The sequence below is a fragment of the Zerene cesonia genome, chromosome Z (genome assembly GCF_012273895.1).
Source record: "Zerene cesonia ecotype Mississippi chromosome Z, Zerene_cesonia_1.1, whole genome shotgun sequence".
Classification (NCBI taxonomy): Eukaryota; Metazoa; Arthropoda; class Insecta; order Lepidoptera; family Pieridae; genus Zerene; species Zerene cesonia.
Window position 1 is genome coordinate 8,189,718 of NC_052122.1, and position 27,311 is coordinate 8,217,028.

The 27,311-nt window shown below is 35.2% G+C and overlaps 2 protein-coding genes across 7 annotated transcripts in view; one reads left to right on the plus strand and one right to left on the minus strand.

Moving 5' to 3' along the window:
• LOC119835684 (cold shock domain-containing protein E1) lies at positions 1-20,372 on the plus strand. 5 transcript variants are annotated; one of them, XM_038360657.1, is made up of 16 exons: positions 3-217; positions 864-1,382; positions 1,782-2,005; positions 2,171-2,547; positions 2,700-2,907; positions 2,977-3,165; positions 4,121-4,272; positions 4,467-4,599; positions 5,010-5,204; positions 7,664-7,786; positions 9,180-9,358; positions 11,350-11,567; positions 12,745-12,921; positions 13,219-13,390; positions 13,974-14,131; positions 16,672-20,372. In XM_038360657.1, exons 2-16 carry the CDS (start codon positions 1,265-1,267, stop codon positions 16,686-16,688), a joined length of 2,640 nt encoding a protein of 879 aa, XP_038216585.1. In that variant the 5' UTR covers positions 3-217; positions 864-1,264; the 3' UTR covers positions 16,689-20,372. The 5 variants fall into 5 exon arrangements, with proteins under 5 accessions (XP_038216582.1, XP_038216581.1, XP_038216583.1 ...); XM_038360654.1 differs by having other exon boundaries at positions 1-258; positions 2,700-3,165; XM_038360653.1 differs by having other exon boundaries at positions 1-217; positions 2,700-3,165.
• LOC119835686 (peptidoglycan-recognition protein SC2-like) overlaps positions 17,348-27,311 on the minus strand; it is a 14,646-nt gene continuing 4,682 nt past the window's right edge. The window contains exons 2-5 of one of the 2 annotated variants that reach the window (XM_038360659.1): positions 22,869-23,030; positions 21,595-21,796; positions 21,283-21,395; positions 17,348-20,868 (exon numbers count right to left, since the gene is read on the minus strand). In XM_038360659.1, the coding sequence (XP_038216587.1) occupies positions 20,594-20,868; positions 21,283-21,395; positions 21,595-21,796; positions 22,869-23,030 (752 nt within the window). In that variant the 3' untranslated portion in view covers positions 17,348-20,593. Of the gene's footprint in view, positions 20,869-21,282; positions 21,396-21,594; positions 21,797-22,868; positions 23,031-25,459; positions 26,568-26,675; positions 26,835-27,311 lie in introns of those variants that run through there. The other variant, XM_038360660.1, reaches the window with a different exon arrangement.

A 27,311-nucleotide genomic window follows, 5' to 3' on the forward strand; every position in this document is an offset into this window, starting at 1 on the left:
CCAAGATTGGTCTTCGTCATTAGTTTTCAAACAAGAACAAAATTTTAAAAAATCGTTTTATTTATTAAATCAATAGGCCACAGCAAATCTTGTAAGACGAAAGTTTAACGAAATTAGTTGTTACAAAATTAAATTTTGTTTTGTATGGTTAAGTCAAAAGTGCAACTATGTTGACATTCAATATGGCGGTATGTCGTCAGTGCTGTGCTGTATCGTGGTGAGATTAATTAATTTCATGGATTTTGTTTGTATACTTTTGTACGTTTCAAGTGAATTTTGATATTAAATTATAGCTAGAAACTACATTTACATATCCCAGGGCATATCCTCTATTAGAAGCGTTATGAAATTTGGCGTTAGCGGCATTACAATTTCAGAACATAGACGGTCGGCTCGAATTGTCGGGACAGTCGATACCTACCTAGATAGCAATAATAAAATGTAGAACAATATTTCGACGCGACGCTTTGATATAATCCGATTTTGAACATGAATATAATCTCGTAGAAATATATACATTTTCTCATAAAAGCGTTCTGGAGTTTATGATTTGTGATGGCGGGTATATGTACACGGTTCGATTTTTCAATTAATTGGGGTTGATTATGGTAGTTGGCAAAATTAGAATATTGTGTAATTTCAGTTGATTACCTTTGCTCATTAAAGTATTATGGTGTCATTAACGTGTTCGTCGTTTATGAAATTCACTGCATAGGGTTTTTGATTTGTAAAAACATCGGAAACTCGGCGAGCGCACGCGTTCGTTAGGAATTCGCTCGAATCTAATTCGAAAAATAATGTTCTTTAGATTTCAAGTTGGAAATTTGTCAAATTTTCTAATTTTTAATATATTTCCCTTACAGTTCATCTATAGACACTAAGTAATTTTGCTGTGAATATAATTTAATTTAGCAATCAAAACTGAACGCAACGGCGAATAAAAAAATTAAAAATATATTTAAGGCAATGTATAGCAGAACTCCGATTCAGCAAGCATTGAAGACATCTGAGGATCTAGTGTAGTATATTCCCAAGTAGTTTTGTTTGAATTAAGTGTTCTGGTGCATAAATTTGTGAACTTTGTTTTAAAGACTCAGTGTTCTAGTGAACACAAGACTTGAAAAATGTGATTTTGATTTACAAATTTGTAAGCACTATTAAAACGTAACACCATACTATTTTCTGTGATATATTGGTTCATAACTGAGATTTGGATTTATATATTATACACATTCATATATAACTACGAAGAAATTGCAAGAGAATGTCAAGCAATCCTCAGTGGAAATTGTTCCAGCCGCCAGATTCACATGTAGCACCCTTGCAGGATATTTTAGATCTCCAACATTCTAATATGCAATCCAAACAGGTCTACCGCAATGGTAAGTTATACAAGCTAGTGTAACATACTGTGTAGGAATTATTTTTGACTTTATTAAAAAATCTCCACAAAATAACTTAAAATTTTGTAAAAATTGTACCGACACTACCACTAAAGACACTTTATTAATTGTTGCATCTTTTTATTCAATAAAATTATTTTGTTACACTTAACCGGCAAAGAATTTTTGTTAAGAAATATATAAAACCCATTTTGAACAGGAGAATTTGTGTCATTCAGTTATACAGAACAATTATTTGCTTTGTGCTTTAATTCTAGGCAGAATTGACATTCTGTCAGAATTAGTTCAATTATATATAGAGACAGTAATAAGTGTATGCTACCAAAAATGTTTTTTTAAATGTGTTTTCTGAATTACAACAAAATTTTGTATTTGTAGGTACATATAGTAGTGAGTATCCAAGCTCTCCGAGAGATAATTTTAACAATATGAACAAGTCGGGTGGAGGAAACAGATTTTCCTTGGGCAATTATAATTTAGATGCATGTCCAATGGGTGACTCTGTTGGTGTATACTCATCTAGCTCCACAAATAATCCATCTCAATATGACTCTGTAAACCACCCACCTATTAGAGAGACAGGAATCATTGAAAAATTACTTGTAAGTCCATTACTGAGCTTATTTACCAATCATTTAAATGCAATCATTGAAAAAAAAGCTGTTAGTGATAATTCTTAATGCAATGTTGCATAGAACTTAAAATTTTTAACTGTGATTTAAATGTGATATCCTATAATAGTGGATTCAATTCAATAAAACTTTCAGCATTCCTATGGCTTTATACAATGTTGTGAGAGGCAGGCTCGCCTGTTCTTCCACTTCAGCCAGTTCAGTGGCAACATTGACCATTTAAAGATTGGTGACCCAGTAGAATTTGAAATGACATATGACCGGCGAACTGGTAAACCCATAGCGTCCACAGTAACAAAGATTGCTCCAGAGGTAGTGTTGAGTGAAGCTCGTGTGACTGGCATTGTTACTACAGAAGTTAAGGGTGAGGGGTCAGGGGATAACACTGGTAGAATTTCATATGAGAACCGTGGTGAATGTTTTTTCTTGCCATACACAAAGGATGATGTTGAGGGGAATGTCACTTTGCGTACTGGTGATGCTGTTAGCTTTCAGATTGCAACTAACCAAAGGTATTGTTGATATGGTGTTATTTTTATTGTTTTCATTTTTGCATACTTGCTGCGAATGTATGTAATCTAAATTAGTAAAAATTAATTGAACAGCTTTTTTTCACCAATTTCCTAACACATTTTATAGAAACTGTACAGTTATGGGTTTTCAGAGGCACGCTTGGGGCTTGTCATGTCCGATTTGAAAATCCTGTGCACCCTGTCAAGTATCATGGTGTTGTGTGTTCCAAAAAAGAAAACTTTGGCTTTATTGAACGTGCTGATGTCGTCAAAGAAATATTTTTCCACTATTCAGAAGCAAAATTGAAAGAGGAATTATCATTGGGTGATGATGTGGAGTTTATAATTCAGACAAGAAATGTAAGTTTTAGTTGCTCTGTTTGCATAGCTTGTCTTGTGATTGTCATTTATTCATTCAAATTGTTCCAGGGTAAAGAAGTGGCTTGCAATATAACAAAACTTCCCAGTGGATCTGTTGTGTTTGAAGATATAAATCCGGAAATTATGCGTGGGCAAGTTTTGAAACCCCTGGAGCGTGGCAATATGATGCGTGTACCTCAGAATGATCCACTACCTGGAAGGATAAAATATCGTGCTGCTGATCATTCTGAAGTTGAGGTAAGTTATGTGAATTAAAAAAAAAATTTCAGCATCATCCAAATATGACTTCTGACATATACGTTCTTATTGCCCTTCTTTTCACATGTTATGGGTGACTATCCGAGCCAACTAAGAGTAGCACTGTCAAGATGGCATTTTGTTCCCATTACTTTTGGACTTCATGACCAAAGCTTAGTGCACAAAAAAAAGGAGAATTATACCTGGCTTAATAATGTATTGCTCACTTTTTTGGTATTTTAAATAAAATTTATGCCAAATTAATTTATACATGTAAATACTGCAATTAGTCGAATTTGAAAAAAGAACATTTTATTATTTATTTTTAAATATTTCCTCTGTACTTCTTTATACTACTTGAATAACACAGTGTCATCTCCATCATACTCAGGATGATTCTGCTTTTTTTTTATTTCATTGCTTTTGCTGTCACTGCTGGCATTTTGTGAAGTTATTTAATAATTTCTTTAAAAGGATTGATTTAAAGATCTAGCTATTCAATAATTAAAAAAAAAAATACTGTAGATAGAATCATTGTAAATTAAAACTTCAAGAAGCGCCTTAAAACAACATAAATATACACATTAATTTATTTGAATAATCAATTTATAAAATTTGATATTTTTTCATTCTATTTGCAATAATTCAGAATAATGACACACTTTTTTAAGAATGACAAAAAATCTAAAACAACATTTGCAATCAGATATGAAGACAATTGTAATGATATCTCACATATCGAATTCTATGAAGCTTTGTAGGATGGTGTATAAACATTTTAATAAATATGCATCAAAGAGATATATTTACCGACTGACCTTATTTGCCGCCCACATTGTTGTTTAAATTTCTATACTATTTTTGGTGATTCTAGAAATCTTCATTAGTCAATTATGCTATTTTTCTGTATTTGATATGGGGTTGCATGGTTAAAATGTTGTTTAAATCATTTTAGGTTCCATTTGGTGATAAAGATCAATGCGGTGAGTTCACCCTGCGCCATGGCGACTGGGTTCAGTTCCAAGTAGCAACAGACAGGCGGGATCAGTTGAAGCGAGCTACCAACATCTCACTATTGGATGAGTCTTTTAATGTATCTGGCGAAAGGTCAGTGACGATATCGTGTTCTTCTTTCAATATGTGTAATATTATGCACTTTATTTATGACTATTATCTATATTATTAAACATTCTATTAAAATATATCTCTTTTATAGTTCTTTTAAGTCAGTCTTATGTGATCGAAGTTTTTATTTAAAACATTGTCTTTGCAATAATTACAAATTTTCAATTGGATTTTAGACGAGAGCAAGGCATAGTCTGCTCTTTGCGGGAAGGATTTGGTTTCATCCGTTGTGTGGAACGCGATCAGACTATGTTTTTCCATTTCGCTGAAGTCCTCCGCCTTGGACAAGAACTAAGTGTTGGTGATGAGGTAAAGAATAAACCTTTATACCTTAGTTCTATCTAGGGAAAACGCGTTCTAACATAAAAGAGAGTTTTAACGGTAACATACACTTGAGATAATGTTATTATTACAATAATATTTATATTAATACATGTATCTTGGATTCGTTTTTGAGTTATCGGCAGCCATTATCAGTTTCATTGCTAAATGTATATTGATTGCACTCAAACATACTTTTCATCTTTCTTTATTTCACAAACAAACAATCGAAAGTAGATATAAACATGTTTCAAATTACAAACATTAAATATTAAACACAAGGTTACTGAAAAGAAATGATGAAAAAAAAAGAACTCGTTTATTTTACATATATATGGAGTGTGTCGAACTTAATTTAACTATAACATAACGTTATAATAACGCAATCTGTCGTCCAGGTGGAGTTCACCGTGGATCCGGTGACGACGTTCTCGAATATGAATACGCGCCAGTCGGCGATACGCATAAAGCACCTGCCGCCGGGCACGGTGCAGTTCGAGACGCTCGTCGAGAAGGGCGTCCGCGGCGTGGTCGCCAAGGAGGCTCAGTCGTACGCGTCCTCATCCGCCAGTCCCACCAGGAACGGCAGCGCGGTATGTTGCACGCTGATCTGTTCTAGAATCTTTGCGAACATTCCAGGATCTTCGGGAACGTTCCAGAATCTTCGGTAAAGTTGCAGGATCTTCGGGAACGTTCCAGAATCTTCGGTAAAGTTGCAGAATCTTCGGGAACGTTCTAGAATCTTCGGATACGTCCTAGAATCATCAGGAACGTTTCAGAATCTTCGCAAACGATCTAGAATATTCGGAAACGTTCGACGGGCTTCTGGAATGTTCGATTGTGCGCGCAACTGCGTGTGTTTTGTATCGGGATGGAAACTAAATTATGTATTGAGAATTCTATATCGTAATGACGCTGGGGAGTTATTTAATTTATTACTACAGAAAATATAAACAAAATAGGTACACACGGTTCATGAGCCTAAAAAATAATTTTGAAAATCAGAATAATCATACATACCATTTTTCAACAATAGCTAAATAATTAAAGCACACCCCAAAATTGATATTGGCTTAAAATATGTGCAGGAATAGGTTTATTAATAAATTTTTGATGTAATTACTTTTTTAATATGTCTTAAATTGGGCAAAACAAAAGCCGAAGGTTCCGAAAATATATTTATAAGGCCTTTTCTTTTATTGATTTAAGTATTTATTCTTAAAAAAGCTTCTCAAGTACATATTTATATTACAAAATTCACTAATATTATCCCAGCCAGTATGGGTAACAGAATAACAAGTATATTTACAGAATTCATAATCTCAGTAGTTTAAAATACATGGGCGCACACGAGAAAATGTATTTTGAAATAATTTTCTGTATCGAGTTAGTGCTACCGGAACTTAATTCCCTTCTGCATACTAACTTACATCTTAATTATCACTATATTGTAGATGATATGCCGCGACATTTCTGAATACGTTACTGGCTATACATGTTTCATATTTATTTTCGCTTCCATTCAAACAATCTATCTATTTCCAAGTCACATCCCGCCTGCTGCTGCTGCCATTTTCAGTGAAAGTTCAGAGTTCAGACTAATTAAAAGTTTTTCATAAACACATTTTTTGTGTCATCTCGCTAACTGAGCACGCGTTCGAAAGTTCCGTTATTAAATTGTTCGTATTTTATATTTTATTTATTTTGTTTCGCAGGATAGTAATTTTGTTACAAATTTATATTTTTGTACATAAAACACTGGAGACTTGTAACCTTTTGAAATTTAAGATGAAAATCTTTTAAAAGCATTGATTATAGTAAGATCGTTTTTATTTTGATTTCATTAGAAATATTCCAATGGACAAGAACAAATATTGTATGTAGATGTATGTGATTCTTTATTACTTTTTCAAACCATAATTTACACTAGGCCCTTTATAGAATTTGAAAGAGAAACCTATGGAAATTGGTGTGCATTTCAATTTTGCAGAAAATTACTAAATGTTCCTTATCCGTTGTTTAGTTACGAGAAACACAATAGCTTCAAATGGTGTTACTATTTTTGTCATAACTAGCGTAGCAGAAGCATTTAGACTTTTGTGTATTTGAACAGAAAATTGCGCAATAACACATCTCATTTTTAAATTTAGACACTCTATTATATATTGAATAACAGTAGATTGAAAAAATCTAGGGCGGGCAGTGCCAAGGTCGTATCTAAGCGAGAAAATTGAGAGAGGGTCAGATCTATTCGCCGCTTGTTTAAAACAGGCATACTGCCTAACGTGACGATTTATTGATTCTAACACATTAAAATACAATTGCATTTTACTATTTGAGTAAAGAGATAAAAGTTAAACATTTTCGTGTGACTTGTAGCAATGCTAAGATTAACGCGAGTAGGCTGCCCTCGCTCTGATATTATGCTCACAGGATTATACATTCGCCTCTCGTCCCGACACAATAGCTAACTCCGCGCTGGCTGATAACAACAGTTTGCAATTTTCAATACAGTGTACCGTCTAAACGGATGCGCGATTGTGCAATGCTATCTAACCTTGTGTGTCATACATATATTCCGTTCGGATGAAGTACTTGTGTACTCTGAATAAAACACAATTACGAGCCCAATTGGTTATCAATTATTATCAACGGCCTACGATAGAAATGTTGCCTTTTATAGTTTATTATTTATAGATGCACAATGTTGACCGGTCTTGTTTAATACAATTAATACTATTTACAAAGGATCGGATTTCTTTGCATTATTTTATTTACGTTGTCATTTTAAATATTTGTTGAAGTGATATGCTGGCTTCTGTCTTTCTTTGTACTGACTGATCTTTGATGAGTATTAGATTATCGTTGATAAAATATGAGTAATATTCATGTTATTGCCATTGAGCGTTTTTTTGTATTACTCTAGTTCTATTTACAGCTTATAGCTTGTACACTTATCATGTATTTATATGTATTTAAACTGATGAAACTATATTATGTCTCGGAAGTTCGAGCCCCTTTGACATCGTGTACATAAGTGTCTTTTGCGCAGGAAAATGGGATAATAACATGCCAGATCAACAATGCCAAGAAGAACATACCATTCTCGGCTAAGAAATGCGAGTCGAAAATGCTGCCGCGCGTTGGAGACAAAGTTACATTTGACATTTATCAGGTAACGGTTATTTCTGTGAAGCGATAATAAAAGAAGGCGTGGGCGACCCCAGCAAATTAAATTAGCTTTATTGTTTATTATAGGAACAGGATGGGGATGCTGAAATAATAAAAGCTTATACAGGTGCACTCTCATATAACTTTTCCATTTAAAGCTCTCATCATTCGATTCCAGGAAAGTTTTATTAGGATGTCGCAGTTCTTAGAAAAGTTAATTGAAAGCCTGTACACTCGCGCTCTTTGAAAAGAAAATTATAGAAACTGTAAACAATTCCAGGCAATGTAAAAGAGAAGCTCAATAAATGTATTTTCCGTATTAAATTCAACGCTTTTCAAAGTAACTTGGCCTGAAGCAAATACTTTGTTTGAAAAATCGGTGTTGTTATTTTCTCCTTTGTGTAGGTATTTATTCTTGACTCCTAATTGTTTTTCTAGTTTTGTGTTTTTGCTTTTCTGTCATTAAGTATAATTCGCATTTTCTTTCTGACAAGGTCTCTTTGAAATGATATATTGATTCAAGGTGCATGTAAGAATAACAGAGAAGTCTTATAATGTGAAAAGCCAATCATGATATATAATTACTTTTGCTTACTATCTTTATCTCGTTGCCTTATGATTGTTCAATTGCGTAATAAAGAAAACAAGGATTAGCTTCTGAGTAAAGTTACTTAATAACGGTTGATTTTGAGCTATGTATAAATAGGCACTTTTACATGCAAATAGACTGAATCGAAAGGAAATGGCAATTTGGTCTTGTACGGTCGTCATACAAAGCATAAAGGACGGTTTCTTTATAATATAACAATCTCGTTTCATTATTACGTTAACTGGACAAAGCGCGAACATAGTATGCGCCCGGACGGAATATAACAGTGGAAGCACATTATGTTAAATAATTCAGACTACGGATATCACATCCAAATGAAATTTTACATACCTTTTTTCTTTTTTTTTTTAAGTGGGGAAATCTTGCATAAGATACCCACGGTACCCGGGGAAGGAGCCGTGGGTTATGTCGGATTCCTACCGACTAAAACCCCACTGTGTTCCGACGCGCTGCTTTAGACGGGACTGCGGGAACACATTGTACTACCGCGTGAAATTTTACATACCTAGTCATATAATAATCCTCATAGATTCCGATAGATTTGAAATATACAATAGGAATATATGGAAGACATAAAGAAACCTTTATTTATGTAGGCAGATGTGAATTTTAAGTGCAGACACAATTATTTTTGATCCTTTATTCAAATATTTTTGACTTTATTTGTATTCTTTTCTTTATACGTTAGGATGATTCACATAATGTATGACAAAGAAAATTCCATGTTACCATAGAATATTACTTCTTAAATTTCTTTTTTTTGCTATAATTATCTATGTATTTGCAGTCAAAGAGGACCAAAGATCTGCTGGCGATGTCCGTGCAAGTGCAGCACAGCCTGACGAACGGCAGCTCGTCGAACGGCAACGCTCGCCCCATCATGCAGGGCTTTATCGCTGCTCTGAAGGATGGATTCGGTTTCATAGAGACCTCGGACCACACCAAGGAAGTTTTCTTCCATTTTAGGTACGATTTTGGTGTAGCGTTAAATTTTTATTACAGTGTGTAATTTATATAATAGTTTTTCCATATTGGCTCGATTATGTCTAGCTATTGTAATTTTGTCGATAAATCATGCCTTAAGAAATATAGATTGATCTCTGTGTTCTTTAAGTGCAATGCTTTGTGTTTTTATTTATTTATTATTTAATTAATTTTTTTGTTGTGTGCCTTGCTAAGTATACTCGTTTGCAACGCTATCGCTATTGTATTTATTTATGCAATCAATATTTATTTTATGCCATGTTTTGTTGTATATTTTCTAATACAACTAATTAAATTAATTCTATATTCATATTGATATTCTAAATGCGAATTCATATCAGTCTGTTACGTTTACTCGCTTAACCCACTGATCCGATTTTGTTGAAATGAGGAAACTAACTAAAAAAATCCTTTCCCAATGTTTGGAGAGGATTTTATTAAAAAAAAAAAACAAAACAAAACTTGATGCAGTGAAATTGGGGATAAAAAATTGTGCGATGGTTACCGAAAAACTTAGCTGGTGCGGCGAAGCCGAGAAAAGAGCTAACCCTTATAATATTACGCTATAAGTTTATTTGTTTGAATGCGCTAATATCGGGAACTACTGGTCCGATTTGAAATAATATTTGATTGTTAAATTGTCCATTTATGGAGTAAGGCTATACGTAATATCATGTACGACATCGGTGATGTCGCGGGCAGAGCTATTTGGAAATACAAATACAATAAATAAAATGCTCACAATCTTTAATATAAATATATACGGATTATTTGCTGCTGCGCGATGTTATTGTCATATATTTATATATATTTTGTTCTTCGAAACTTAATCTATATTATTCCAATATTGATGTGAGATCGTCACTCGAAACGAAGCTATTTCGTTGGCTAATGATTTGGAGACAAATTATCTACATTATTTGTGTCTTTAATGTTGTAAAAGCTACTGAAAAGTTTTTTTGCATTGCATGAAGTATTCATTCAAGGTTATTGAACAGTGGTTACATAGGTAACCACTGTGATAATATTATAATCAAAGACAAGTTTGAATGTATCTTTTATTGGCATTGATTTTGGAAGAATGTGTATCGGAACATTGAACTTTATATGAATCAGCAACGGTTTAACCGAATTTTGTAAAGATGTGTTACTTATTGAAAACACAAATTTGTTTGTAAAAGAAAGGAATAGTTTTAGCATGTACTGCGATTGTTGAGTAGTCACGGAATATTGTATAATTATATTTAAGATAATTTTATTTTTTATTTATGCTACATAGCGGAAAACTTTATATGATTATGATTTGAAATAATTGTCGTATAATAAACGAGAGAACTACTATCATTCACTTGGGAATATATCTTCTAACCCGTTTTTATAAAGTATTTGATGATATTTTATAGAAACATTAACATTTTTGTGTGAAATTAAAGGTTCTTGCGATTTTAGATAGCTTGTGTTTAAAGTTTTATCTTTTAAAATGTATTTAAAATGTGAGCATACTGTTATGATCCCGCCAAACAATATTTAATTTCCTTAATTTGTTTCTAAATAAGACATTAGTTTCACCATGACTATGCTAATAAGAATATTCTTTATTATTTTACGTACTAAAACTACAACTGGTATATATGATCCCATTGATTTTTAAAAGTACAATAAAAGTACTATGAACCACGATAAAATATACTGAATTTTCCTATGAAATTTGATCACAAAGTTTAAATCTGAGAATCCAAAGACAATTAGACACGAATTGGCAAGCTCACACCGGTAAATGTACTGCACCTCCTAGATTTACAAGAATGGCGTGAAATAGCATGCGAATGTTACCGTGTACCCTGCTTTAAGTGGAGGAGTCTAAGACCAGTTACCTTTTCCCCGTGTTTCTCTCTCAATCTTTTATTACCGTCGTGAAATTTTTAACTCTACAAAAGTGCGGTGGTGCTGATGACAACCTTAACCAATTGCAGCAACCTGGAGCGCAGCCCCGACGGGCTGGAGCTCGGCACGGAGGTGGAGTACTCGCTGGGGCGCGTGAACGCGTCGGGCGGCGGGTGCGCGAGCGCGGAGTTCGTGCGCGTGCTGCCGCGCGGCACCGTCGCCGTCGCCAAGCCGCTCGAGCCGACGCTCAACGGCACCGTGACGCGCACGCTGCGCGCGCTCAACCCGGACCAGGCGCACTATTCCGGTATCTTCGTCTTCTTATATATAGAAATCAATTGCTGTTCGTTAGTCTCGCTAATACTCGACAGTCGCTGGGCCGATTTTGATAATTTTCGTTTTGATGCATTCATAATAAATAGTCCTAGTAAATAGGTTTAAAAGGTAAAAAATACGGATAAATTTTTGAAAAAAGGATCAATGGCGTTGCGAAGTTCGCCAGGTCAGCTAGTATACATATAAAAATTTATTTTTCACCTAAATTTAAATATTTATATATATATATATAATTCTCGTGTCACAATGTCAGTTACCATACTCCTACAAAACAGTTGGACGGATTCTCATGAAATGTTGCGTGCATATTGGGTAGGTCTGAGAATCGACCATCGTCTATTTTTCATACCCATAAATAATAAGAGTGAAGCAGAACAGCGTTTGCCAGGTCAGCTAGTATGTATATAACTCAAAGGTCTGACTGACATAGTGATTTATCAACGCACAACACAATCCGCTGGACAAATCGGGCTGAAATTTGGCACTCAGATGTTAGCCAGCGAAAGGATTTTTGATAAATTCTACCCCCAAGGGATCAGTTGAAGAATCTGTTGAATGCTTGATTATTATATACTTTGGCCGGTTGTTGAGTCACGATGGCGGCGAGCTGACTTCCCATAGCGTTTGAGAATAACGCGTATCATCGAGTGCGTTGCGTAGAAGTATATATGTTAAGGCGGTCAGCACTGATGGTCAGCGTGCGATCCGCGTGACTCTAAAACAATTCTTATTGAGTTTATGAAGCGGCCTAGGCCACGTGCGTGCTGCAAGCTAGGTACAGTTCTGGATAGTTTATTAGATAGATACGAGTATTTTACCGGTCGCTCCGGCTTCGCCCTGGTGGACTTATTCAGTGTTGTGACACAAATCGGTGAAATTGGTTTAACCGATCTTGAATTTAAAGTGATGTAACTAAGAGAACTTTCTTTCATATGTGATGATAGTTGATATAATCTAATCCAGTTTTGTAAGTCGCTAACAACACATCACAAATGTGTACTAAATATGAAGAATACAGCATTAGTTATAAGACTGCAAGTGCATTGAATCGAATAGATAAGTAATTAAAAAAAATACATTATTGATTTTTAAAATGAATCTTTAAATAATTCGACAGTAAGTACTAAACATCTGGTATCCTAAACCAGGACTGATCCAAGTGGAAGGTGGCACTTCGTATGAGTTCGGCATCATGGGGCTCGCCTGCAAACGTGAGATCCTGCAAGTGGGCGACCCGGTGACATTCCAAGCCGACGTTGAGGGGCGCGCCACTAACATTGTGCCTGTTAGGAAGAAACGGCGGGCCATTGTTGATGCTATTAAAGGTAATTTTATATAGGTACTTATTACTTACATCAAAACGGTTAAGATTAGCAGCGTTAATTCTGCTATATGTTCCCTCTAAATCAGGATTGAATGAAGTTGAATATTGAACTTGAATAAATCAAAATACTACTAGTAATTACAACAAGTCGTAAATGAGTCATTGCTTGTCCTAATCCTGGGAAAGCGCAGGCTTCGAAAGGAAATCAGTTTTCTTTGTATAGTCAGTAGTGTCGTATTTAAGTACCCAAAATAAGAAATTTTCCAAGGCAAAATAATTTCAATATCATCATCCACAGGCGGTTTCGGCTTCCTGTCCGTGGAGGGCGAGGACAACAGGCGCTTATTCTTCCACATGTCGGAGGTGCGCGGCAACCACGCGGAGCTGCAGCCCGGAGACTCGGTCGAGTTCGTGATGCTGACCAATCCGCGGAACGGCAAGTCGTCCGCTTGCAACGTGGTTAAGATCGGGTGAGTGGACAGTGGCCTGTTGGGTCAGCGTGCTTAGACAACTACTGAATGGATTTTAATGATTTTACAATAATATAGCTTATACATAAGACATGAGCCATATAAATATTTGCTGTTGCTCGTGGGTTTGTCCGTCGGTAAAATCGCGCGGAGCAGCTTTGTATATAATCAGACGACAAGGACAACCCAATTTGTTAGTTCAGTCAACTTTTAACTCGATATCAGAATTTTTTGATTTAAAAGATATTCGTGAATGAAAGATGAAGTTGGAGTTATGTACGAAAAAAGAAAGTAGGAATTTAAATATTTATTTTCTTAAATTAATAGAAGTCACATTATTATAAATTAGATAAAACCTTTAATAATTTTTCGTTTAATGAAAGTAATTTGTGGAATTTGAACATAATTTAAACTTAAACTTAAAAAAAATTAAACAGTTTTTAGTGTAGATTATTGGGAATCATTAATAATAATCGATGAATTCCTCCAACATCAGAAAGAAGACTCATTTATGGATATAATATCGTCATATACGTATTTAAACATACACGTGCCCACGTATAAAACTGTGTATGTTGTACAGGAGCAAGGGCGCAATAACGAAGGCGCGGCCGGAGCGGCTGCTGGCGCGGCTGCGCACCATCTCGCTGGAGGACGCGGCGGGGCCGCGCGTCATCGTGCTGCGGACGCCGCGTGGGCCCGACGGCACGCGCGGCTTCCGTCCGCGCCGTCCCGTGCACGGTGCGTACTAGTGCATAGGCCCATTACCTTCTCCTTACCCTTCCCAGTCCTTTCCTTTATTCCTCTCTTCAATCCTTTCTCAATCTTTTCTAATTTAAAGTCGGCAATCAATGCTCATGGACGATGATAGCTATAAAAAATTACTACGCTCGTACGCATGCACACGCATACATGCACGCACATACACACGCACATATACATACGGTACACACACACACATTAAATAGCTGATTTCACCTTCTACTGATCTATCCTTGTCAAAGACGATTGTCACCGTGCTTTTCCCACAAAAAACTTTACTCGAATATGATATGGTATATAATATGGATGAGAGAAAATAACCGGCCACCGATGAACATCTGAATGATGCTTGAGGAAGAAAAAGACATTGGAGCTCCTGGATTTGATGGGATTCAAGATTTTATAATGAAACAAGCACGTAATTGTGTACCAGTAATTGGGTCCTAGTTGTGGCCTCCAAGACATATAAATTAGTTTCCAAAAAAAAAAAATCACTGAAAATCAATGTAAAATCCATAACAGATAATGAACCAGTCATTATCAGTGAAGTAATAATATATAAGTACATGGTACATGGGTCCCCTCAGTGGTAATGTATGATAGATTGTTCAACTGTAAAGTACACCAAGAAAACCGTATTTGGTTGCAATAGCTGATGATCTGGCAATAGTATTTCTAGCCATGCACTTGGAAGAACTTAACTTCCTTACAAGTAATTGTACCAATTTAATTTTACACTTGTAGGAAACTTATAGAAACTACTATATGGGAGTAATTGAGCTTCAAAAACCATGCAATGCATTGATACGCGAACAAATGAAAAGATCACTTATTAAAATATATCTGTTTATACCTGCCTAACCAAAAGTTACGGCGGGAAAAAAGATTATTTTCAAAAAAGAATGTCACCATCGTCCACAGGGTTCCAAAGTTCTGAAACTCCAGATATCTAAAATGTAACCAAAACACAATAATTTCCTTTCGTTTACAAAAACAATCACGTCACGGTATAAAACACAATGTAAGGGGGAGACATTGACTGTAAGTTTGGATGTAGCGAAAGCCTTCGATCGCGTTTAGCACAAAGTACTTCTGTCGAAATTACCATCTTTCGGACTTTCTGAGAGGTTATGCGATTGGGTTTCCAGCTTCCAGAAATAGAGGAGCATTAAGATCGCAGTCGACGGTTATTGCTCTGAACCTCTTTATGTGAACGCTGGCGTCCCACCCTCATAGGAGGCCTGTGTCCCAGCAGTGGGAACATATATGGGATGATGGGCGGATGCTGATGGCGTCCCACAAGGCTGCGTTTTATCACCTACACTGTTTCTTCTGCATATCAATGATTTGTTGCAAATCAGTAACCTTCATTGCTATGCAGATGACAGTACAGAGGATGCTCTTTATCCCGGCCGCGCAAACACCTCAAAGGAATACCTAGATGAGTGCCGAAACAAACTTGTGTCACAAGTCGAGGCTTCTCTCCAAGAAGTCACGGATTGGGGTGAGCTCAACCTTGTAGAGTTCAATCCCCTAAAGACACAAGTTTGCGCGTTTGCCCCTAAAAAGTCCCCATTTGTTGTAGAACCTCGTTTTAAGAGTACTCCCCTTAGTAGCCGAAAATCGGAATTCTCGGAGTTGTAATCTCAAGTGACGTTCAGTTTCGCGATCATTTGGAAGCGAAGGCTAAACTTGCCTTCAAAAAACTTGGTGTGCTAAGTGGATCGAGACAGTACTACAAGCCGGCCCACCGACTTCAGCTGTACAAGGCTCAGGTGCGACCACATATGTAGTTCTGTTCTCATCTCTGGGCTGGAGCCCCACAGTACAAACTCCTTCCTCTTGACCGTATCCAACATCGAGCAACTCGAATTATCAATGACCGTAGGCTTTCCAATAGGCTTGATTCTCTATCTTTACGAAGAGACGTTGCGTCCCTTTGTATTTTGTATAGAGTGTACTCTGAGGAATTGTTCAACATTTTACCAGTCGCACAGTTCCAACATCGGACCACCCGCCATAAAAAACCAATTCCATCCGCACCATCTGGATGGTTGGCGGTCCACCACCGTACGCTTCACCCACAACTTCTTTCCGCGTACGGTGAAGCTTTGGAACGATTTACCAGCTACGGTGTTCCCGAACAATACGACATTGGGACCTTCAAGAAAAGAGTACTTGTAACACCTCTAGTGTTGCAAGTGCTTATGGGCGGTGGTGACCACTTAACATCAGGTGGCCCACCTGCTCCTTTGCTTGCTATGCCATAAAAAAATACAATCAACTTGAGAACCTTCTTGATTTTTGGGAAAGTCCATTAAAATAGTCGACCTATATTTAAATAAAGTATTGGCTTCAAACTTACAAACCTTGCTTGTGCTGTAACATTGGGTAATGTATAATTTTCAAATATGTCATTAGAAAATACAAATTTTTGGTAATAATGAATATCCCCAGATATGTTTGTAATAAAAATAAATTATGTATGTTTATTAATTGTGTTTTTTTTAATTTTCCAGAACAACTAGCCGAGTGAGAACCACAGCAAGGCCTGAAAAAATACAGCTATTATACTGCTATGTATGTAGGTAAAGCATCCTAGATTCGTTTCAAATTCAAGTTAAATGTAAACTCTTGCAACTTTGGCACTCTCCCGGCTCCCACGTAACACTTGTTGGTAACATTCATACTATTCTGTAAGTTATAATATAGTTAAAGTAATAAAATTTTTTGGAGAAATGAAATCATCAAACCAATAAATGTGTAGTCGTAGTGTTGTTGAACACGTGTTTTGAATTTTAACGTAGTGTTTATTGGTGTTAGTGACATAATTACAAACTCGATACGTGCCCGTTGCGTATGTGTTGTTGACGCTGGCAATGGATTGTCTTCTAATGATCAAATTAATGTAATCTATATGTGTCGAGATAAGTATTGAAATTTAAGAGAGTGCCAATCGTTGTACAGTTTATTACTGTCATTGTATTGTATTAATGAGAGACTGACTGATTCTCTTTTCTTTAGCAGCATTTAGAAAATTGTTTTTTTTTTTTTTTGTTATATATTACTAATTTTAGGAGACTACTATTCCGTACACGTATCACAGTAAAGAACGAACAATCAAAGCATCACTGATCATAGAAGCTTAGATATGAGCGTCGAACATATCAAATGATTATCGAATTATTATTGTAATTTTTTTTTTTTTGCTTGTTTAGTCACGTGTTTTTTGTAAAGAGGTTCTTTTTCGCGACGAAACGTTGTTCAAAATTCCAGATTTACGTCCGACCCGCTAAATATGCTTTGCCAAGTTCAGTGTTAGGTGACACATAGCAAATGAAGATGATTTTTCTATATTTTTTTTTTATTATTTACAACAGTTAATGTACAAATTCGAGTGTTACTATGTTAAGGATCTCATTTGGTGTGGCGATTTGAGCCGACGTCCGAATTCTGCATCAATAACAACCTGTCATTCTTCATAATGAACTTGTAAATATCATATTATAGACACGTAGGTATACTTGTAAAGTGTATAAAGTATTTATTCCCGTTTCAGACGTATAATTTGTTTATTAACATTCATCGTTATTTGTTTTTTTGCTAATATATCATATCATCGATTTGTCGGCCACGACGGGTACGTTTATCGCGGCGATACTTTATATGTGTTGTATGTTGTTCTATTTAGATACACCGTAAGGCTCGTTTTAAGCGTTAAGAATGCGACTGACTGACCTAGAATCTAGATGAATTTGTGAACGATTTGTGTGAGACTTGAGTATACCGCGTTTTGCACATATTTTTTTGGTTAAGTGATTCGTTTAATTATTTATTAAGCAATGTAGGTCTAATTTTTTTTTTATGTATCTTGTCGAATAAATTGTACATTTAATATTGCCGAAGGGAACCTCGAGATGAACGAGCTTATCGCCGCGATAAGCTTCTTGTTGGCCTCGGACCTGTCCCGCGCTACCGAAATTGTTGTAAAATATTGAATTATTCAAAGAAACACATTTGTCTTAAGTTACCTAACGCATACTGTATACTGAAGCATACCAACGTTGCAGCAAATGAAATCAAATTATAGACTAGGAATGTTTCTGTAGCGCGGAATGGGTCACAAAATACGTTTATAAATTATTCCATATTATTGGCTAATGTTTTCTTACGTTTGTTATAAAATTTTTGATAGATCTCTTTATTTGGAATATAAGCTGTGATTAAATTGAAAATTTCATGTGCAATAATTGATGGAATATTTGTCCTCAGGGCGCACCTAGTCTTAGTGTTAAACTAATTAAAGCCTTCATCTGATATGTGTCCCCAAATTCTAACCGGCGTTTAACCAATGATATTTAGCGAACTTAACAATTGGATTTAGGCATATTGTATGAAGTATGCAATTGTACTAGAATGTACCAAAGACTGAAAGGTTAATTATTGCGATGCACCGTCGGCGGTAGGTACTAAGTTCGCCTAGATACACAATGTGACATTGCCTGCAGCCGCCCTTAAAATCGATCCGAATGTTTCCCTGAATCTTAATATAATTTTACGCTCTGGTCAAAATATTATGAGAAGGCTTTAGATGACAATTGCGTCGTCAATAAATTGCAATCGATCGACATAACTTTCTATACTAAGTTAATGTGTTAATGTGATAAGATCTATAGATTCGACTGAAGTGTATGAAAGCAATATAAATGTGTTCGCACTTGATTTATTAAGAATGTGAAATTCTTGACTCGCACTGTTCACGCAATAAACTTAACAGTCAATGTAATGCGATGTTTTTAGGTACGGAAATTGTAATTTCAAATAAACCAATGTATTACTTGGGCGAGTCGAAAAATAATTAATGTAATGATAGCTTGTTTCGTCGGTGTAGAACAACGAATTTGCATTAAAATGATAGGCTTTATTGGTGAGAAATGTTATTAAATCACACCCGTTTTTTTATTATAATATGGGTATTTCTATGTTTTTAAATTACGTAAATAAATATTCGTTAAAGTTGTGCCTTGATTTAAATTCTACTTCTGGCAGTTGTTTATTACTTTTTGAGAGGCTAATTAATTAATTAACTTCGATGCACCAATTTAACAAATATTTCGTAAATATTAATAAACAAATAAATAATTTACGAAACAAATGGCGTGACGGCGTCCTGATATACTTATTAGAGCCAAAACTGTAAAAAGGCGAATGTAATAATGAATTCCAAAGAAAATAAATAGGAATTTTGAACAAACGTACACAAATCGCAATGTAAGCTGCATATTATATCATTTGCTATAATATTCGTTTCTATCTATAGGCCTGTGTAACCACTAATAGTTATAATGGAAATGGATAATTAATATTCGATGTTGTAGTGTATTGAGCCCCGGATCCGTTCGGGTTTAGGTATTATTATGTACTAGTCTTACATTAACCACATTTCCAAATGCGAAATTGCAATGCCGATGAACTTGAATCATTTGTGTAGATCTGATAGTAGCGTCACACCGCTAAGGTTGATATTGTTTTGCTCGTGTTCTATGTGTAACTCGCTTTCCTATAACAGTGGGTCTTCGTGTATATCCATAACATAGCTGTCGGCCTTCCGTAGTGTGACGTGTCTCTTCATAAATTACGATAAATATAATTGTTGAAAAATTCGTGTACTCTAAACTGAAAATAATATTAAGTGCGTTTACTCAATTCTTGACAAAGTACGAATTTGGCGAGCCACTTCCTTACATATTATTACAGTGCCTAAAAGAACCTCTGAATTATAGTTAAATACCAAAATGGTAATGTGAAAATGATTGAGCCTTTCTGAATTACAAATTTAAAAATCAAATGTTTACTTTTTTTTCTATTACTTTAGAATATATGATTATTATCAATGCCAAATGTTTATAAACTGTATACAACTTGATACTTGTGATTAAATTAACTCAGTACAATTTTTACGATCGCGATCATAACATATTTTTTATCATGATTCGTGTTTATTTGTACCTTATATACGTACTGAAAATTTTCTAAATGGTTAGGTTATCTAATATATCAGCTTCAGAACTACATTATGTTAAATGACGCAATGGTTTTTAAGCAAGAGGACCCGCGTTGTAATGCATGTCGTGTCATAATTATAGCTCTACAAGTCATGCAATAAAGTACACTAAACATATATATTATATATACTAATAAAGATTGTGATTATACCACGTACAACACTTTTATTGTTCACTCACTATATTACGTCAATATAATTACGCCTATTTAATAAATCCCAACATTTTCTACAAAGTTTATTCAAAAATTATACAAAAACATATATAATCTATAATTTAGTATAAAAACCCAGTGTTTAAACACATTGTGATATTGCAATGGCACAAAACTTTTCAATAAATTGAAGTTCGATTTCTCACTACAAATGCTTGAGGCTTAATTTATCAACGATGAGTTGCCGAATGCATCGCGCATCTGTTCGCACGTCAGATTGGAGAAACGATTTTTGCGGTCATAATTGGGCAACTTTCGTATAGCGTTGTAGAGTATGGAGCCAGGGCTCGCCGTGTCTCTGAGGTCCTTGGCGCCAACGACCAGGAAGTCGTCGCGGAGGTAACCGGATTGCACACCCTCGGCCAGTAGCATCAGAGTCCTGTTCATTTGTGCTTCCGTTACACGGGAGTGGTTCGGCATTTCTTCGCGATAGTCACCTGTCACAGATTTAGTAATTTTTCTAAAATTTGGGGATGTTATAATGATTTTTTTTTTTGTAATATGGATTTGTTATATGGAAACAAAACAATAAATCTTCAGCCTATCTCCATATGGAAAGTAAAAAGTAGTTATTTACAAAATTAAACAGACTTCAACAATTCAGTCGCTTTCTTGTAAATGCTATGTATGCCCTCTTATCACAAAAATTGCTGAACCGATTTAATAAAACATGCACTGATCACTATCAATTAGAGCATACCCTACATAACTAAAAAGAAATAATGGACAAACGTACGATACATTCTCTTATGAGATTGGGCATACGTGTTTAGATCTATTATCAACTTAACAACACACTACATACGCATCGAAATTTTCATAAGAATGTCGATTTTCATTAAACGTTTTACCTATAAATCCGATCCCAACGGAGCAACGGTTGTAGCCAAATGTATGTGCGCCTTCAATGTTCCATCCGCGGCCTTCATATACTCGTCCGTCATTACCAATCAAGAAATTGTACCTACAATAGTTTTGTTATTTCAAGTAGCGCTATGGGAATGTATGTTTTAGTTATGTATCATGAGTAAAAATATGTTAATTATACATTTTATGTAAAAAGCTAATTATAAGGAATAGGGAATAAATATGAAACCCCTTTTTGCAACGAAACGATTACTATACAAAGTAAGTGGAAACGTGAAACTTCAAAATCCACCTACGGTATATCATAATTGTAGGTGCCGATAAAGTAGTGCTGCATGTTACGTAGCTGGGCCGCACATATCACGAATTTGCTGCAAGGCGAGCTGACGGTGTGCTGCACTACAACCAGCATCAGCGGATTGAAACTATCCACAATGAGAGAGTTGTTGTACGGCTGGGCTAGCCACATCTCTCTGGTGATACGCCATTCGTGGGGTGCTGGAACGTAACACTTTGTAAATAGAACCCCAGCGAACTATTCAATTGTGAACTTTAGGGATTGGTTTCACGGCTTGCTGTTAATGTCCCTTTAGTGAATTTGAAAACTGTACTAACATTTTTACACATAAACTAGCTGACCCGGCAAACGCTGTTCTGCCTTACTCGTATCTTAGAGGGATGAAAAATAGATGTTGGCCGATTCTCATAGATACCGGATAAGCGCAAAAAAAATTTATAAAAATCGGTCAAGCCAAACGGCAACGAAAACTGTGACACGAGAATTTTATATTACATATAAATTATTTGTCGTTTTAACTGACAGATAAGCTAAACGTCTTTAAGTATCTTTCTCGCACGTTTTGCTAAATTAAGGGTTAATATTGAGTACTTTTATATGTTTAATCACCGTTTTGAATTCATCTGCTAGCCTATACAAATGGCAGACGCTTATCTATTCAATCTCAATGAATTTATGACTTAGCTAAAGGTACGTGTAATTATCATATATTATTTTCGCCAATTAGATTGATCACACAGGTATTTATGTGTCGGTTTTATCTAATAAGCCTTGCATTATCTATTAGCGTGTATTGAAGATAAAAATACTAGAGTTTTATGCATTGGGATGTGTACAAAATGTGGACGATAAGAGTAATCAGAAATTTATCGTATCAATTCTTCGAACGCTAAGCTCACTATATCAGAAAAAACTGCAATCAAATCAGATCAATCTATTTAAAATTATAATACCAAAATTGTATAGTACGGCACCACCACTAGTATGGCAGTACTGAGGGAGAATTTTAATATTCACTACTCCTTAAAACAGGAATTTTATCAGAGGCTGGGTTGCATGTTATTATATACCATTTATTACTGCATTGTATCCTAGTTTCAGGAGAAGCGCTGAAGTGGCATTTGTATCCTCGACTTCATATAGTAAAATAACATTAATATACACAATTTTACACACTACGAACATTGCAAAATTCTTAGAAAATTTGTTAATAACTATGGATCATGATTACAAGTACGAGTACGTAAAAATTACAAAATTGAATAGACATACGTTTATCAACAAAGAGATCGGCAGACTTCGTCGTCTGCACGGTAAAGTAGATTATGAGAGTAATACACGTGATTAGAACCATGAGTGCTGCTGCGCAAGACAACCTTTCTGTTCGTGAACTGTTCTTCACCACGTCCCAGAGGTATTTGGGAAGAGAGAGCTCTGAAACAAACATTCATGTATCATCAGCATAAAACGTGCAAACGCATGTGTTTTTCCCAAAGCATTTTTATGGTTGAATTAAACAACGATGAGATTCAATAAATAGATACTCATATATAAGTATATTAGAATTACTCATAACGGCGTAATATTGAAAGCGTAAAGCGTATATCATCGTAAATTCAAGTATTAAAGGAACTTTCCGGTTAGCATACAGGTACGCGCGGCGGGGGAACGGTAATTGGCGCATGCAGATTAGCAGTTTAATGTGGATTTAAGGTATATCTGACAAAAATCAGAATTTGTGATGGTGTGTGCACGAACCGCTGGTAACTACTATTCCTTACAAGCGAATAACTACTAATACAATTATTACTTAATGGGACTACCTGAGCTAAAAGCCTGTCTTATAATGCCTATATACTATACACTATATATACTAAGTATATGTATGCTTCGCTGCATTAAAGAGATAAAATCCGATAAATGTATGATATGTTTCAAAATGCTAATTAAATGATAGCGTGTTGAAAACAATGCTACAAATTTATTTAAAAAATCTCGAAGGATACCTTAGTACATTTAGCGATTTTAAAAAATCATGCTAGTTTTTCTTTGATCTCGTAAAGAGATCCCAAAACATTTATATTAAGAAATGTTGCGTTTGTTCCAACTCAATAAGTCAATAGTATTGTTGAAATCGCATATCTTTGCTAACGAGAGATGACGATGAGATTGTTGAATGATATAACCGTTCTTCATTTAAATATTAATGCACTAATGTACGACACTATTTTTACATGTTAAAAAATAAGCACTCGCGATCCGCCCCGGCTTCTATCGTGGTACATATGATCTTTCCTAAATATTAGTATAGTATGATGAAAGAATCTTAATCGGTCCAGTAATTCCTGATATTAGGGCTTCAAAGCAAGCAAACATTTCAGCTTTATATTATTAACAGTTGTTGCCCGCAACGTCGCGTGCCCAAAGTTATTTCCATGGTACAAAGTATAAACATTTATCTACTATGTATCCGCTTAGGGGTAGAATTTATCAAGATCCTTTCTTAGCGGATACCTGTGTCATGGTGCATTGCATGCCAAATTTCAGCCCGATCTGACCAGTAGTTTACGATGTGCATTGATAGTCATAGATCAGTCACCTATGCGTTTTATATATTAAGAAGATTAGTACAGATCTGCCACGCTTGAATAAAAGGGAATGATCTATCTTTGCTACAGATTCTTATCAGGTTAGATTGAGTACTAAATAAACAATATTTCACAGAGGAGCACAGTTATACTTATAATACAGATAACATTTGAGCTTGATTAAATCTAATAATATTTTTCAAGGAGCTCTAGGGATTGAATGAATAAATAGACTCCATCTGATTATTGAGCTGAAATACTGACGAAAGAACGCAGAGATTTACCTTGATTATCTTGTGTGTTTGATTAATTGGTTTTCATGAGAACATTCCACCTTGATGCGTTGTGAGTGTCATTAGAGATCTGGTGATGAAGCGAAGTTCAGTTATAGGAATCTATTTGATGCTTAGCAGTAGGTATTTTAGGTAAGGAACAATAAAAAATTTGAACTAGAAAAATAAACTATTGTTAACAAAAATACTTACAACCGCTTCGCCATAACAAGTTAAACGTAATAAATATGAACAATGAAGCGTTTTAATTTCTTCCTACAAATAAATACAAAAAAATATCTTCTAAATTTATTTATTTGGTTTTAGACTTAAAGGTTTAATACCTTTAATACCTTGTTGAGTATGGATTATATTCGTTTAAATACTAAGGTAAACCAGCTTAATCTAATCATTATTTAAAACGATGTTAAACTGAACAAAGATTCACAATATAAATTATACACCACAAAATAAACAAATATGTAAATCTATCTATTTATTTCATCACGTCTCTGGATAGATTTTTTTACTGTTATAACATATTTTTATTTTGAAATTTAAGAGGTTATTCACAGCTGTACTCACTTTGTTATTATGACGAGATCTATAAAAATAACGAAACTTCGAAATATAAGCGCATAACAACCTACCGATCGACTGCTACTGCGAAATATATAGCTTACATTATGACTAAAATCATAAAACTATAAAGTGTTTGTTTTTATTAATTTATTATATCGAAAATTGTGCAAAAAAACATGCAGTCGAGAGAAGATATTAAAGGTTATCCTTAAAATTAAATTCACTCACGGCTGACCAAAATGTTAGGCATAGGAAGGTAAATAAAATGTTTGGGAAGTTTCAGAGCATCCATTATTTACATGAGGCAATTTTACCAATCGCTTCCCCTTGGTGGGAAGGGTTTGTAAATGCATTCCAATACCTTCACCCTTCTCTAAAGCTTCACGTAACTATTGCATGCCCCTATCTAGAAAAACAAAAGTTTGCTGTTATAATTCGTGTATTATATAAAGAATACAATTTTTCCTACTCCTGGCATCACTGAGATCTATCTACACAATATAATTTTTATATAAAATCAATACATTTTAAAATCAGACTTGTAAAGGAAAACAGACTTTAAAAGGTATTATTGTTGTTTCAGGAAATATACGTGCTTTAGCGTACCTATTCTTAATAAATGAATGACGCATACCTATAGCCCCTACAGTGTTTGCAAATCTTAATTTATTTGTTACTAGCTAGGCACATAATTTATGTAACGAAATTAAAGCATGTATACCGTCCAGCTATCTAAAGTCGAGACCTAATAACTACTATCTTAAATCTTAAACTTAGTGATATGTTCAATATCACTAGAATGATCATAATTCTCCTGCAATAGTATATATCGATGATTTGCCACAACAGTTTCTTTAACTGCGCAAAACAACATATTGGTTCTATGGTCCACATATGCATTGCACAGCTGTAAATGGTCTCATTGACCACATCATGCAATATATATCAATGTATTATAGCACAAAGTATTTCATAAATATAGTCCTTTCAACAATACTACCCTCGTAAACACCCACTGACGTTTGCAGAATTCCAATTTGTCAATTTTTCTATAGATGCCATTATATTTCGGCCAGGCGGTACGGTCAAGGGTTGAACTTGGCATTGTCCAAATACAGTATAGTCGGATCTTAACACACCTACATTGACTAACCTCTCGAGCAGTTTGTTTACATTATCAAATTGTTCATCATCAGGCATATCTCTTACGTAGTTTCCTAAAAACATTACAGTAATACTCTTCCTATTCCAAGAAGCCACCATTGCACCTTGAATATTTGCCCCCCTACCCTCAAACACAAAACCATTCCCCCCCACTAGATAATTAGGACCAATATCTAACAAGCCCCATCTTAAGTGATCTTGCTGAATAGAAATCATAAGTTCAATACACGAGAACTTCTGGTTGCAGTGGCGTGTAGCAGAATGCCCGATTATTACGTAGGACAAGGGGAGGGCAAGGAAATCTAGTCTATATTCAGGCATAGCTTGCCAGTCTCCTCTACGATGATACCAGGGTTCCGTAAGACCTGTGCAAATAAGAACGTCTTAAAAACACGCAACACTTCGGGAAAATATTTGAGAACATGTTAAGAATAATTGTTGGTGAAAGTAGAAATAGAACTTGACTACTTTACCTATGTCTAGGCGAACTTGCTGAGTGGCAAGGGCTATGTAGATGAGGTAGATTGCCAGCCCACAAGCGACAAGTAAAGCCCAACATACGAAGACTGCGACGCTGCATCGTATCCTGCGCGCATGCTTTGTAGACACCAATTCGAGGCCAAGAATACGGCCTGAAAGCAATAGAAATACACTCATCAAGTGGTGAAGAATCTCTAAATATACTACATCTTAAAAGTTCTAATTTTTAGTCTTGCATCTGGTCGATTTACAAAGCTGAAGCTGCTTCAATTTTTGTCCTCAGACTAAAAGAATAAGATAGATGGAACGCCTTGACCACGCCAGTGAAACTGGTAATAGTAATATTTAAAAAAAAACTAATAATTTCGCTTGGTGAGTCACAGGCGAGTGCCAAAAAAAATGCCGCATTGTGCAGTTAAAATGTGCATATAATATTTGCAAACCTTAAAAAGAGTTCTAGTTTGTCTTGACATAGGTTAGTAATTTTTTCCTAATATACCTCTTTAACATGTAAATACTTTTGCTACACAAATAAAATTTGGATACAAGACCTACATACTTAGTCTGGCCATAAATACTGTTACACTTAATTATAAAAAAATATTACATTTGAATTTCGAATCTGTCAT